Source organism: Labrus bergylta, chromosome 5 (assembly GCF_963930695.1).
Source record: "Labrus bergylta chromosome 5, fLabBer1.1, whole genome shotgun sequence".
NCBI classification, from domain to species: Eukaryota; Metazoa; Chordata; class Actinopteri; order Labriformes; family Labridae; genus Labrus; species Labrus bergylta.
Window position 1 is genome coordinate 30,118,059 of NC_089199.1, and position 16,222 is coordinate 30,134,280.

The following is a 16,222-nucleotide window of genomic DNA, read 5'->3' on the forward strand; positions in this document are numbered from 1 at the left end:
CAGAGCGGCTGCGCTCACTCTCCTTCATGACTCTGTGCTCCACTTTTCTCTACTTTCATGACAAGAAATGATTCCTCGTTGTGACTTTAGAAACACTCTGATGTCTCCTCTGTGAGCTGGACCGGACTCTCTCTCTCTCTCTCTCTCTCTCTCTCTCTCTCTCTCTCTCTTTCTCTCACTCTCTCTCTCTCTCTCTCCTTCTCTCTCTCTCTCTCGCTCTCTCTTTCTCTCTCTCTCTCACTCTCTCTCTCTCTCTCTCTCCCTCTCTCTCTCTCTCTCTTTCTCTCTCTCTCTCTCTCTCTCTCTCTCTCTCTCTCTCTCGCTCTCTCTTTCTCTCACTCTCTCTCTCTCTCTCTCTCTTTCTCTCTCTCTCTCTCTCTCTCTCATCTCTCTCTCTCTTCTCTCTTCTCTCTCTCTCACTCTCTCTCTCTCTCTCTCTCTCCCTCTCACTCTCTTTCTCCCTCTCTCTCTCTCTCTCTCTCTCCTCTCTCTCTCACTCCCTCTCTCTCTCTCTCTCTCTCTCTGTCCCGAGCGCGTGCCTCTCAGTCTGGATGATGGAGTGGAGGTGCTGCTTCTCCTGCTCTGCTTCATGATTCTCCACAGCTCGGCCATTGATACTGGTAAGACCCCCCCCCACACACACACACACACACACACACACACACACACACACACACACACACACACACACACACACTGGAAACAATTCTCAGTCTGAGTTGTATTTTTTCAGATGAAGCTGCAGCATGTTGTAGAATAATTGCACCCAGTGTTTGAAAGAAGTCAGTTAAGCCTCATTAATTAGACGAGCTGTGTAACTACATCTACATGCTGGTTGGTATTCAACTCATTTCTTACCCTTCTGAAGTTAAATAACGAGTTAATAATCATGACAGTACAAACTGTTTTGGGCTGTGAAAATGAAATAAAATGATTGTCCTGAAGCAGCGGGAGCAACTTGAGGTTAAGCGTCTTACCCGAAGATACAGCGGACATGTGGCTGCAGGAGCTGGGGATCGAACCCTAGACCTTACAGTTGGCCGACTCTACCACTGAGCCACAGATGCCCTCATATGAACACAAACAAACCCTCAATCAAAGTTGAAAAACCAAAAGTTGACAAACGTCCTCATTGATGCAGCAGCTTTAAAGCATTAAAACAGATTTCTTTTTGTTGTTGTAGTGTAGGTTTCTTTAAGTCTTTCTTAAAACAACAGCAGCAGCTATATCATAAAATAGCGCCAAATCGCTGAATTCTTTTCCTCTCCCAAACTCACCTGCGTGCTGTCATAACTGGGGAAATACACCAACTCCCAACCCCAAAAAAACATCCAGAGTCCATGGAGACAAACCAAAGGAGGAGCAGAGGACAGGGTCTCTGCAGACACTGTCAGCACCGTGGAAGGAGGCCCAGAAGTGATGACTCAGCAGCTTTACATTTGCATCAGTCTGTATTTATTTATTTAGGACTAACTCTATCTTTAATGACATCATCAACTTGTGTAAAATGTTAGGAGATGAAAGTGGAGGACATTTCATCTGCCAAAACTTAGCTAGCTGCTGTTGTTGTTGTTTTTGTTTTGTTTTGTTGTTGTTGTTTTTGTAAAGAGTTAAACAAAGCTATACAGAAAAGAACAAGACGTCTATTTTAAAGGCTTTATATGTGATTTTTTGATCCAGCAGATGTCGCCCTTGAGCACCAGCATGAAACCAAAACAACTCGTGCTGCATTGTTGTGTTAGCATGCTAATGCTAGCGATCTTTATTATGCTGGTATCTTCACACTGCATGTAAATTTACCTGAAATGAGCGTGATCTAGAAACACAGTTAAGCAGTGAGTACAGTATGTTATTCTTCTTTTCTCTAGTCCCTCAATTAAACAACTTTTATACACGAGGGGAGGAGTCAGCCGGCCGTCCGGGCGATGTAAACAAAGTGAAGATAGGACTCTGAAAACTCTGAAAACATCACAGACAGTGGGACTCGGGTGTTACACCCATTGTAGACAGTCATGACTCACAGAGTTATTTTCAGAGGATATATTTCGACGTCTCTCAATCCGAAGGTAGTGTTACATCCCCGGTTCCTGTAGCCACATGTACGATGTGTTTTTGGGCTCAAAGCTGTTCCCACTGCTTCGGCGGCGACGTATAAATGGGATTAGTTATTTCTGATGGACTCTTTACACAGCAGACGCTTCCATCAGTGAGTGAATGAGTAGGTGTGACCTGCGGTGTCAAAGTTCTTTGAGTAGTCAGAAGACGAGAAGACAAGTCCATTTAGCGTTTGAGTCTGATACAACATTCCTCCCTCATGTCCCGGCTCTGAGGCAGCCGTCCTGCAGGAGTTATCTGTTGTGTTGATACAGCACATAAAGCATGTCTGCACAGCTGAGGTGTACAGTGATATAATGGAAGCGTGTGAGGAGAACATATGGATGTACAGTGAGGCTGCCGCCCTTTTCCACACAATACCGTCTCACAGACATCTCTCACTGCAGTGTGTCACCCCCGGACCCTCACCCTCACTCCTCTCTGACTCTCCTCTTTCATATAAAACTCCTCTTTTACAGCGATCCTGTTTAAAAGGAGTTGACTTCTCGGCCTGCAGTAATCTTTACAGGGGGACTCGGTGTCCTCTGGTCACCCGTGTTTTGGATGGTGTCCCCTGAGGTTTTTTGTATCTTCTGACTCGGTGCAGAGGGGCCGAACCAGTTTCCCACCAACAGGGGCTCCGGGGCTTAAGGACATTCCTGGAGGTCAGAGCGGGAGGATCTGGTTGTCTCCCATGGAAACCGAGCTAATAAACCCCAGGGGTGGTCATAAATTTTCTCATTATTTGGCCTGCGGCCCGGAGGCAGGGGGTTTGGTGGGCGGCCCGAGCGGGGGGATGCTAATGCCGGATCTGCCCACCCATCTGTCCGGGATCCTGCTGTGGACGGGTTTCGGCTCCTTCTCAAACATTCATCGTGCTCATCGCGGCTGGTTTGGGCAGTGCAGGTTTACACAGATGTGACCCAGGTCATTAGGAAACACGCAGAGAAAGTTTCTGGTGGAGTTGAAATCACACGAATCATCGATTTTTAAAACGAGGGTTTTTGTGCCTCGTGGTGTCATTTGTAGGATTTTAGACTTTTTAAGATTTTGGTGTAAATTGTCTTTAGGTCCTGACAGAAATTAATAACTCATGTTCTCTGAAAAAGGAACAAAGAAAATCCGTCATCTGGATCAGTTTGTAAACCTGTAAAAACTTCGACCAATGTCTGCCACGAGGTACCAATCTGATGAACCAATCACACGCCTCCCTGTCTCCCTGCTCGCTCGCTGCCTCTTGCGTGCACTAGCCTGCACTCAAAGCATGAGCTGAGGTCCGCTTCTGGACCAATGAAGCTTGTGCATGTAAGTGAGGGGGCGGGGCTTTTGCGGGAGCACAGAGGGGAGGGGGGGGTGGGTGCAGACGGAGCACTGAGGGAATGCTACTTTCAAAATCATGCTAGTTTTTAAAAATTACCAAACCCTGCCTTTAATAATGACTAATAAGAAGCCAGAATGCTACTAATTAGCATGCTAATACGCAGCTAGTTCATGGTACATATTGGTATCTTGATTTAAAGTGTTATCAGAAATCCTTCAGCCCGTTCCCTAAAGAAGTGTTTCTTAATCCTGGTCCTGGGTGACCCACTGCCCCGCATGTCTTAGATGTGTCCCTCTTTCAACACACCAGACGTGATTGAAATTATTTAGTCATTATCAGGCTTCCTGATGAGCTGATCGTTTGAATCAGGCGTGTTGGAAAGTGGAGGATATATAACATGCAGGGCAGTGGGTCCCCTCAAAAATCCTGTCATATACAGTTCAACTGTTTTCATACAGATGTTCTCCAACATCAGTTTGTCTCTGAGGATTCTGTCTCTGATGTGTTTTCCCCTTATCAGTGAACGTGGTGGACTTCTGTGGTCAGACGATCCGAGGTGACGGCATGATCGTCAACTCGCACCAGGAGTCTAAGAAGTACTACTTTGTTACCATGGGGACCGACTGTCACCTCACCATGCAGGCCAGCTCGCCCAAAGACAAGGTCCAGTTCCACTTCCGCTTCTTCCTGGTCTACAGCTTGCTACGCGTCGCCCCTATGAGCCCCGCCCCCGTCTTCCCAGAGTCCCCCCGTGGCTCCGCCCCTTTAAACCCCAGACTTGAGCCCACCTCGGGGGAGAGCTCGGGGGATCCGTGTCACGCCGGCTCGTATGTTCAGTTCTACGACGGACGGGACAGGAACTCGCCCCCCCTCGGGCCTCCTCTGTGCGGGAAGAGCCCGCCCCGACCCGTCCTGTCCACAGGAAACTACCTGACCCTGAGACTGGTTACCCGGGGGACTCAGCCCAGAGTGGACTTTGTGGGGGACTTTACCTCCTTCAGACTGGGTAAGAAAAATATTAACATGTAACAACAACTGTAAGAATGTGATGGATATAATGTGTAACAGATTATTGGAGTACAATACTTTTTTATGCTTTTGTGTACAGAAAACTCTGAAAAAGTTTTAACAGCTGACCTACAGTCTTCTTATTCTGCTGTCCCATAATTCATTTGTGATTCTTTGCAGGTTTCAACCAATCAGAGTGCAGCAGTGAGCCTTATTTCACTTGCAGGAACGGGAAGTGTATCCCTCTCGGCCTGGTGTGTGATGAAAAAGGCATCGACAACTGCGGGGATGGAAGTGACCTGGAGGAGAACCTAACGACGGGCTGTAAAGGTCAGTTAGGTTTCAATGCTGATATAAAGATGTGTTCCTTTTAGTAGGAGTAGTAATCATTTATTTCGGTCACAAGAAAAAAACTAAAACATTTTGACCGAAAAGGTGTTGGCTGAAGCTTCAGCTTATTACACCTACCCTTGTTACAAATCTTATTATTTAAGACACTCACTAGTTTGGTTACAAAAACAAAACATATCAGAATCAGAATTTGTTCCAAGAATTTCTTTAAAAAAAAAAACAAATGAAACAAACAACCCCTTTTACCCAAATACACCTGTTCTTTATGTTTGTCCTTACCTTTGTTTTTTTTATACATACCTGTTCCCCTTAGTTCATACCGGCTCTCTCTAGTTTTCCTAAAGTTTGAATCTTTGTTCAAACTTAGAAGGAAAACCTGGATGGGAAAAAAAGTCCTCTAAGTGGAGTGAAGTTTAATCTCCTATCATTTGACCCAAATTTGTGTTCTTAATCTAGCAGGTCAGCTTCTACCTCCTGAACCTCCACCAGCGGTAGCGACCCCTCACCCACCTGTCGTGACTCCGCCCACGGTGCCGATTGCGTCGCATATGAACTGCGGCATGCCAGACAGCGCTCCGAGTCACGAGTCGGTAACAGGTGAGTCCTCGCTTTGAAATCAAACTGTTCTGATGCAGCTTGTGTGAAAGCAGCTGCAGGAATCCATCCATCCATGTGTGAAACACGGCGCTCTCACCCTGCAGTCGCTCGCTTGTTAAACAGGTTAACTAAGTGCCCATTTTGGGTTCAGAGTGTCCTGATGAGCAGACGTAAAACTAAATGAGGGGGGGACCATTGAGTTGTTAATTTCAGCTAAAGACTCGTAAACCAATAAAAGTTGATGGATTCTCACGGCGGAGTTCAGCCCTTTGAGTGATCCGTCTCTATTCCGGTGTCAGAGCTGCAAACAGAGACTGACCGAGCCAGAGTGTCAGAGTCTGATTGCTTTTAACAGCCGGCCAAGTTTTCCTCTAAGAAAACAGCTATTCTTCTGTTCTGACCGTTCAGCTCAGAGTGGAAGAAGGGGATTCACATCTATCTGCTGTACAAAGTGCCAAATGTTTATTAGAAGAGATCAATTTGAATGACGCCTGATCTGTCCGGAGAGAGTGAGGCGCCTCAGGCTGGATGAACCGACAACTTCAGAGGGAAACATTTTTTCTTGAGGTGTAAATATGTAATAGCATTTCCACATGCAGTAAGTGCATGACCATATGTCAAGCGTCATTAAGCAAATAAATCATAATTTCACTTTCTCACTTTGTGGTGTAAAAGGACACTAACACCACCGTGGATCTTTATCCTTTCCTCTGTGCACCTACTCAGTCAAGCAGGAGAGAGTTAACATTGAAGAGGAACTTTTGAGGGACTCTCATTTTTTAAGATTTGTGGATTCCATCATCCAGACTGTGTCTTTTTGTTGGAAGTTAACGAGCACCCCTGCTCACACTCAGACCAGAGCCACAGCTCGTGAGAGTAGGATGTTGTAAAATATTACGAGTGAAGCACTTGCTCTTATTTGGACAGTAGAAAGGCAAAGCAGCGAGGGCGCCAGGTAAAGCAAACTAAGCGGAGGCAATGTCCCGATAAGATTTAAAATCAGGCAGACCAGGGGCGTGCCCAGAGGGGTGGAATGGGCCCCCCTTCAAATCTGGTTGGCCACCCCAGGTGCCAGCCCAAAAATCCCAAACTGAGGTGGCTGAGGATGCTAAAACCAACTATCAGGTCTTTTTTTGCAAAGGCTGTCTGTATTTTTTATTCATATTGTGTCTTGTTTGTGCTTTAAATTGTTATTAAGACTTTGCACATATATTTCATAAAACAGATCCATAGGAAAGTAATGCACTCTGTCTTACTTGCTCTGAACTAATCTTTAGAAATCCACCTGTAACTATAACTTTGCAATCTAATGATTAGGCACACTGGAGGAGGTAGGACAGCAAAGCTATACCAGTAGGAGACATGTCATGGGGATGAATTAAATAGTTTAATCCCTTATAAGCTTTATATGTGATTTTTCACTCTTAAATATAATATAAATCAAGTATATCCTCTGAAAATAACTCTGTGAATCATGACTGTCTACAATGGGTGTGACACCCAAGTCCCACTGTCTGTGATGCTTTCCAAGTTTTCCGAGTCCTATCTTCACTTTGTTTACATCGCCGGGACGGCCAGCTGACTCCTCCCCTCACGTATAAAAGTTGTTTAATTGAGGGACTATAGAAAAGAAGAATAACATACTGTACTCACTGCTTAACTGTGTTTCTAGATCACGCTCATTTCAGGTAAATTTACATGCAGTGTGAAGATACGAGCATAATAAAGATCGCTAGCATTAGCATGCTAACACAACAATATACCGCAAGTTGTTTTGGTTTCATGGCGACATCTGCTGGAACAAAAAGTCGCATATAAAGCCTTTAAACTTCTTTTAGTTATATGAAAAAATAATTTATTAACCATATTGTAAATGGCACTCTGCAATATGCATTACTAAGAGGGTAAACAATGTCAAATTGGTTGGTACAGTGTGGCTAATGTTAGCAATGCTACTTCCACCAGGCGTTGGTCCTCCTTGCAGGTTAACATCTGCATGCCTGCTCTGAATGTGGTTACACATTGCTCCGTTCGAGTGGTTTATATGCCAGTTTGCCTGCACAGCTTCTCCGAGATGCCACCCTTCCACTGTGCTTGTTTACATCCAGGCAGTAGAGCGGGGAGAGCAGGCCCTTTAACTGAAAGCTACAGCCCCATCTAGTGGCTGGTGGCTGCATGACAGCTTAGACACAACATTTAACGGACATTGTGGGCCGACATTTATAAAAAAAATACTTACAATTAATTTAACCAACTAGTAATTCTAGAGCTGACTTTCAATCTTTTAATCTTATAATCCTGCACATCCTAAATGCAAACATGTTTCAAGACAGAAGCTAATAGTCGCCGAAATGGTCCCTTATTGCACTGCTGCAGATCTGTTCGGACTATTTTGCTCACCAAATTATTGTGCATGAAACCGACGAACAGAGACTATTAATGAAAAGCAGAATGTTTCATACATCACAAATAGTGTGATCATCAGTCTATAGATTCTGCAAACAAAGATTCATGGGGGCTGAATGAAGCAGCTGGTGTTACTTAGGTGTTTTAAGAGAATTGCATTTTGCCCCCTTTATATCCCTAGACTCTCCTGCCTCGCTGGCCCTGCTGGTCCTCTACATCCTCCTCGGCGTGGTGGCAGGCTGCGTGGTGCTCTGTTGGTGCTGCTGGTCGCCCGGCTGGTTCCTGTGGCGTATCAGCATCTGTCGCTTCTTACCCTGCTGCAACGTGCCCTGCTCCTCCTGCCAGCTCTGCGCTCAAAGCTGCACGCACGGCAAGGAGCACCGACTGGCAAAAGTCACACCACACACGCCGGTCAACGGGGCCCCGGCTGGCACGGCAGCAAACGCCAACAGTGCTGAAGAAAATGTTACCGTGGCGCCAGTTTAGAGGAGGAAGTTCTGACAGGTCGGTCTGTTTCTGCACACAGAGACTTGGGGTTTATCAAACTGATGCTAAGCTGGGATCAGAGGAACAGCTGACTAAACGAAGAATCTTCAATTCCTTTGGTGTGGGTGTTTTCTTTGCTTTAAATATGACGCAGGAGAAAGACTGCTCTTTTCTTATTTGTTGAAGGAGAAGGAGGGTATAATGTGACTATGGATTGTCACATTGGAAGTTCAGCTCATGATGTCTGATGGCGGCACATTTAAGCCGTTTTCACACATGCACTGCTCACCAACTACTCCCATTGGCCCGAGGTTAATTCTCCTGATAATATCCTGCTGCTTTCTCCCATCAGCTCACTCGGACTTGCTGTGGAAAAAACACTAGGGGGTCTGGCAGGAGAAACACCGGGGGAAGTCAGAACGAAAAATTTGGCTGTTTACGTTCACACATACAGCTCCTCCGGCAAATATCAGGAGTTTTTCTGCAACAGTGAAAGTCCTATCAGTTATAGATTAAAGAGACCGCTCATGGTGAGGGCGGCCTGGGTCTGAATCCAACCTGTAGCTCCTGTCATAACCCTCTCTCTCTCTCTCTCTCTCTCTCTCTCTCCATGATTTCTGCCTCTATCCACTGTCCTGTCTCTGAATAAAGGCATAAAAAGCCCAACAATACATCTATAAAGAGACTGCTCTTCAAGTGTGAATAGTGCAGCCTTTAATACTCTGCAAGTTTTAAAAAAGAAACAATAACAATTTGTTAGTTTGAGAAGTGTTTTTAATCATTTATGTTCGTAAAACATCATTTAACTTTCCTATCTTAAAAGTAACCGTTCAGCCATGCAGTCGAGTGCAGAACACTCCAGGTCTTCAGCTTTGACCAAAAGTATTCCTTGGCGACGTGCTGAGCCGACGGGGCTCAGAGTCACCCACCTGGTGACAGCAGCTGCTCTCTGTGTGAGAAATTCCTTCTTCAACTTGTCCACTCTCCTCTCAGCGGTCTCTGTTGTTCCAAATATAAACCAATGTGAAGTTTGGACGATGAGGCACAAAGGCTTGAGGTTTCTCGTTAAAAACGTTGTGCTTATTATGTTTTCTTTATTTTCCCTTACAGTTGCCTACAAGCCTTCAATTACACAAGCATTTTTTTCTACCTTTAGCTAGTTCAGACTCAAGATGAGATCATTTGTCCAGGAGGAACAGTATTACAAAAACTGTGTTTTAATTCATCATGCACACAAAGCGCATGTTTTTTCACTGTATTTCTGTAAATGTTGAGTTCAAAAGGAGGATTGTACAGAAGTAATGATTGACATAATTGCTGCTTTTGAAACAAACAGAGGACAGTCATGCACTCAGTGAAGAAGACCCCTCAACCCTGTTAGGCCCCTACACCCTACTGATAAGTTACATAACCTTATGGCCCTTAGTTCCAACAGCAACAAAACAATATGGCCTCCTTCAACAGACCCAGGCTCTGTTTAGCCAGCTAGCCTATCCCCCCACAACTCAGACTAATGGGTAGCCAGAGTCAGGTCAAGTGGGAACGTCCCTTCACTAGTGTTTTGTCCAATTTGATGTAAACACCCCAGCATATGGTTCTTGGCTGATGTTGTAGTACTCAGATTGGTCTTGGTTTAAAGACCAGTCTGGAATTGAAAGCATTTTAACTCGGTCTTGTTTCAGTCTCAGACTCCAGATTTTAAATCAAGACCGTTCAAGACCACCACTGGTAGGCTACATCACTACTGAGATTACAAGGAAAACGCCTCTTTCTAAAACAACCAATGACTTCAATTTATTTGTGTTTTGATTTGTATCCCCCGGTTACGGCCACAACCTTCCCGTCTTGCGGCCTAATTGAGTGACACACCCCTAAACACAAGTTGATGATTGTTCAGTGGTATTTATGGTCTTGGTTTTGTCTTGGTCTCGCCCTGCCTTGGTCTTGACTCGTTTTCGATCCCTAAAGGTCTTGGTCTTGTCTCTGTCTCGATCCCCAAAGGTCTTGGTCTTGACTCGGTCTCAATCCCTTAAGGTCTTGGTCTTGTCTCGGTCTCGATCCCTAAAGGTCTTGGTCTTGACTCGGTCTCGATCCCTTAAGGTCTTGGTCTTGTCTCGGTCTCGATCCCTAAAGGTCTTGGTCTTGTCTCGGTCTCGATCCCTAAAGGTCTAGGTCTTGATTCGGTCTCGATCCCTAAAGGTCTTGGTCTTGTCTCAGTCTTGGAGCACTCTGGTCTCGGGTGTGTTTTGGTCTCAGTTAGTGTGGTTTTGACTACAACACTATTCTTTTCTCTAAATGTGTAACCATGGAATACATAATTATCATTTTTTCAAAGAGTTTATTGTAAATCAGCGATTTCTTTATGTTTCAATGAACAGCTCATTAAACAATGTATAAATACAGCTTTGTAGCTGCTGATATTGTCGCAGTAGAGGCTTTATACCATATTTAAATATTTAGTTTCCATTCTTGGCGTGCTGTGTGCGAGCATTTGTAAAGGAGACATGCAGATGTTTCATAGTTTTGGCATTGTGAATTAGTAAGACTGCCTTTATTGACTGCCTTAAACATTATTTATTGTCTCAGTGGTCCAAATCAGAGGGGTCTTCTGCCAAACGTGATTAGAGTTAAAAAAAAATGTGACGACAGATAGCCTAAAAAGGTCTTAGTGATTGAGATAAACTGTAAAGTAATGACCTCTATACATGTATCAAACTGAACAAAGTTAATATTTAACAAATTACTAGAGATGTTCGTGGCGCTGATAGCCTAGCAGCTAGGTCGCCGCCCCATGTGTTGCCCTCAAAGCAGGCAGCCTGGATTCGAGTACAACCTGTGGCTCCTTCTCCTGATTTCCTACTCTATCCCCTGTGCTGTCTAAATAAAGGCAAAGGCCCCCCGAAAAATCTCAAACAAACAAAAATAAGAGATATTCCTGTAAATTTCCCATTTAACATTGGCAGACCAATAATACATAAAAGGGGCTTTAAAGTGATGATTTGTAGTTAATTTTAAAAGAGGGTAAAGAAATTAAAGTAAAATAAAACATTGGAAATGAAACTGAACTGATAGAGAGACTTACGAGGCAGCCATTAGTATCTCCTTTAAAACATGGCTTTTCAGTTTTTAAATTGCATATCTTTCAATTTCACACTGGAGCACTTCATGTTTCATATGTACAGGCACTGGGTATGCTTTTAAAACTAAAACTCAGAAAAATTGCCCTTTTTTTGCTGTCAAAATAAAACAAAAAACATTGGGTGTGTAAATAAAAGACAATACAAGAAAAATACATATACAAATAAATAACTTTTTAAGGTCATTTTTAAATAATAATCTTCCCAGACAGTTTTCCATGGTCACAGATGTTCTTTCATGTGTTGAATATTGGAGTACCGCAGGGCAGCATGCTCGGCCCCTTCTTATTAACCCTTCACACCGTCAACTGCAATCCCTGATAAGACTGTGTGGCTTTGTATTGATGTATGCAGATAACACCTTGTTCTACCAAACTTCATACAATAATAATGAGACTTTATATCTGGAGTAGATCAACAATCTTGAAGAGTGGGCAGAGAGGTGTAACCTACTGCTTTACACTAAAAAAAGAAAGGAAGTCATTGTTGATTTTAAAAACAAAGTCACACAACCCTGTCTACATCAGTGGATCTAAGGAGCAGCAAGTGTTTCAGGGGATTCTCACGTCATCAGACTGGCTTAGAAACAGCTTTATATCCCTCCGAGAAAACTTTAGAGAGCAAGATTCCTGTGCTGAATTTTTCATTTCTAACAGAGGAGAAAAAGAGAACTTGACTAGAAGACAGACTGAAGTGGTTGCCTCCTGAACTCTTAAAGTCTCAAATGTACTGCAACCTGTAGGTTACCATCTCTGTGTAAAGTTTGTCTGATTCTAAAGCTCAACGTATCCAGTTAACTGGATGTAAAGTCTGTTTTTTTCACATGGGTCTTTTTGTTTGATTGTTTTAGAACTTGAGTCTGTCTCTTTGGAAGGTTTCCTCTCATTTGAATACACCCCAATAAAATGATTGGACAGATTTATAACCCACCTGCAACTGCCATAAAAACCAAATAAATTACAATAACAGCAATAATGATAGATTTAATTTATATAGCTCCTTTCAAGGGACCCAAGCATGCTTTACAGCTGGGACAAAAAACCAAGAACAAGGCTAAGACAAGTAACAAAGGATGGGAGTCCAATGGGGAGGCAGAGTTATGAGAGGTTGTAGGCGGTGGTGAACAGATGGTGCTTCTGGAGTTTTTAAAATGTGTCCAAAGATGGAGCATGGCAAGTTACTAAAGGGAGCGCTTTCTAGTGGGTGGGGGCTATGATGCTGAAGGCTCCATCAGGAGTCTGGTGTTGGGGATGGAAAGCAGCTGGTGTCCTAGGACTGGAGGTTCCAGGAAGTAGTGTTCGGGTTTAAGAGGGCTTCGAGGTACTGCGGGGCAAAGAGGATTTATTGGATTGGGAGCCAGTGGAGATGGATGAGGGTTGGAATTTTGTACGTACTAGAGCCTGTCCAGGGCTTTGCTGGGTACCCCAGACAGGACTCCATTGCAGTAATGAAGACAGGAGGTTATGAAGGCGTGAGTTGGGATTTCTGCCACAGAGTCGAGAATGTTATTTTTTTTTAATTAAGGAGCTACAGATTTGATTTGGGAGTGGAATGAGATGTTTGAGGCTATGATGACGCCTAGGTTGTGGACCTCGGAGGATGGACAGATGGAGCCACCGTCTACATCCAGTAGGACAGATCTCCAACCTTCCTGAGGTTTAAGGAAATTGTTTGACATCCAGGTATTGATTTTTAAATCTCAAAGCCATCGATTTATTGATTTCTTGCAAGATGTTAAGATACTTTCAAATAATAGAACAAAAAATGCATGCAAAATAAATTGCCTACTCATATTTGAAGGTGGGTCTGCACACATATATTTGTTGGGATTAATATTATTGTTTATGCAAAAATATATTTTAGACAAGGATGGACTAACTGTGATGGAATTATTGCAAATCTCTGCCATGAATCAAGTATTTTTCATCTTTGCAGTAGAATCCTCTGCCTGCTTTCCCAGGCTTCATACAGACAGTACAGTAGATTCAATCCCCCTGTCTTCTTCTTTCACTCAGATTGATGCTCGATGTGAGGGGCAACCTGTGTTCCATGTGTCCACCAGGCAAACTTTCTTTTTGACATCATCTGGATGAAGTAGCTATATAACCTTTCCCCAGTCTGTGTCTTTGATAGGAAACAAGGCCATATGCTTAAACAAACCATGTGTTTCTGACCGGCAGGTTGCCAGGCTGCAGCGCTTTAAAAGCATGCAGACTACTTAATCTGTCCTGCTTCCTGCCCCGGACTGTACAGGAATACGCGTGCAGCTGAACACCCATCACACACACACAGCATGTCTGTATACGTTTAATCAACCTACACGCACGGAGACAGGCATGTGCGTCAATGTGTGGAGAAGGTCAGATGCTCCTGCCAGCTAGACGTTTAACTGTTAGCTTACATATGATGAACATTTTGATGAGTCTCACTGTTTGGATGGGTATTTAATAAAAATCTATCCATCCCTTCATCCATCTATCCATCTATCCATCTATCCATCCCTTCACCCATCTATTCATGCACCCCTCCTTCCATCCATCCGCCCCTCCTTCCATCTTCCATCCATTCCTCCATCCTTCCTTCTGTCCTTCCATCCATCCATCCATCCATCTATCCATCCTTCCATCCTTCCATCTATCCATCTATCCATCCTTCCATCTATCATCCATCCTTCCATCCATCCATCCATCCATCCTTCCATCCATCCATCCCTTCATCTATCATCCCTTCATCCATCTATTCATGCACCCCTCCTTCCATCCATCCACCCCTCCTTCCATCTTCCATCCATCCACCCCTCCTTCCATCTTCCATCCATCCATCCATCCATCGATCCTTCCATCTATCCATCCATCATCCCTTCATCCATCTATTCATGCACCCCTCCTTCCATCCATCCGTCCCTCCGTCCCTCCTTCCATCCATCCATCCCTTCATCTATCATCCCTTCATCCATCTATTCATGCAACCCTCCTTCCATCCATCCACCCCTCCTTCCATCTTCCATCCATCCACCCCTCCTTCCATCTTCCATCCATCCATCCATCCATCGATCCTTCCATCTATCCATCCATCATCCCTTCATCCATCTATTCATGCACCCCTCCTTCCATCCATCCGTCCCTCCGTCCCTCCTTCCATCCATCCATCCCTTCATCCACCCCTCCTTCCTTCCATCCTTCCATCTATCCATCCCTTCATCCATCCATCTATCCTTCCATCTATCCATCCATCATCCCTTCATCCATCTAGCCATCCATCCATCCGTCCCTCCGTCCCTCCTTCCATCCATCCATCCCTTCATCCATCCATCCTTCCATCCTTCCATCTATCCATCCCTTCATCCATCCATCTATCCATCCCTTCATCCATCCATCTATCCATCCATTCATCCATCCATCCTCTCCAGGGTCACAGGGGAATTGGAGCCAATCTCCGCTGTCATTGGTCAAGAGGTGGAGCACACCCTGGACTGGTAGTATTTGTTAATCATGGATGAAAATAAATATAATGCACCATAGTCTATGAAAATGTGTCTTTAATTTAAATTGTTACCAGAATATTTACACTTATAACACTTTATTGTAAAGTTTATGAAGCTTGATCAAAACGTTTCTCACATCAGTTTCTCGTGCTTTTACTGGCTGAAAAAACAACTAAATGTCTCTTTAGTGACACATGTTGCTTCTAAAGCTCACAGCTCAGACCAGGATGTAATCACATCCATGTCTGCAGCTCAGTGCAGCCTGTTGTTCTAAAGCCGGCTGCACTGGATGGTTGGTTGACTCTGTGGAGGATTTGGCAGAGAGTCCGTAGCTTCACACTGTGTGTGTTGCCTCTAGTCTCCACTAGCAACCTTTCAAGTCAAATCCCAGTTTCTTTGAGAGAGAAAAACACTTTGCCAGGCCTTTTGTCACTCTTGGTTTTTCGTTCTGTTAGTGACTTTTTGACCCGAGTGAAGCCTGGAGGGTTCATAATTTTGTCGAAGTTTCGTCAAAAGGCGACCCTTCAGTTGTGTGAATGACGGCGGATTCTTTTTTATGTGTTTTAGTGATATATGATATATAAGATCTGCTTCATTGATATAACAAGTAATTCCAGTATAACAAACAAAAAACATTAATAAAAAAGAACATGCCTCTCAGATAGGACCAGGTCCAGATTCCTGCAAGGATCTGTGAGTCATGATTTGACCAGCTGAAGGGTCACGGTTTAATTCTCCTGCTGGATCACTCATAGTTACCTCGGCCAGTCGGGGGCATCAGTGTCGATACGGATAAGGGTTAAACAATTCAGCCTTCACATAGCCCATCTATCAAACTATTATTAGACCAAAAAGTATCATGTTGACTCAGGGTTATATTGGTGTTCACACGTCTGGCTGCATTGTCCCACTGTCACTATCTCACTGAGCCATGCTGCAGGATCTGTGGGTGACTCAGCTGAACTCCATAAATCCTGCAGTTATCCATCAAAACACCAGGAGGCTCCGGGCAAAGAGTGTCTTAGGAGGATGTCAGGTAAACTGTGCAAACTTCACTGTTTACTCAAGGAAGTATAATGTATTTGAAAGTGCATTCTCACTACAGCTGATTTAACAATCCAAATGATAGATTGAGGGGGAAAAATTCACATCAATCTCCACTAGGGGGCAGAAGTGCTCTCTTGCAGTGTACAGATTGCAATTTAGTGTTCCTACATGCAAGACAAAGCATCTTTTACAATGACTAGAGAACAATGTGAAGATATAAGCCTCCTCCAATCAACATATTTAACACTCAGGGAGGATTTAACATGCCCGCCCCCTCCCCCCTCTGATCAT

General features: G+C 44.1%; 1 protein-coding gene across 1 annotated transcript; it reads left to right on the forward strand.

Annotated features, from left to right (window-relative positions):
* The first annotated feature begins 465 nt into the window (after positions 1-465).
* ldlrad2 (low density lipoprotein receptor class A domain containing 2) lies at positions 466-10,665 on the forward strand. The gene is made up of 5 exons (XM_020648409.3): positions 466-620; positions 3,936-4,421; positions 4,604-4,753; positions 5,231-5,371; positions 7,959-10,665. Exons 1-5 carry the CDS (start codon positions 590-592, stop codon positions 8,261-8,263), a joined length of 1,113 nt encoding a protein of 370 aa, XP_020504065.2. The 5' UTR covers positions 466-589; the 3' UTR covers positions 8,264-10,665.
* Positions 10,666-16,222: the final 5,557 nt, after the last annotated feature.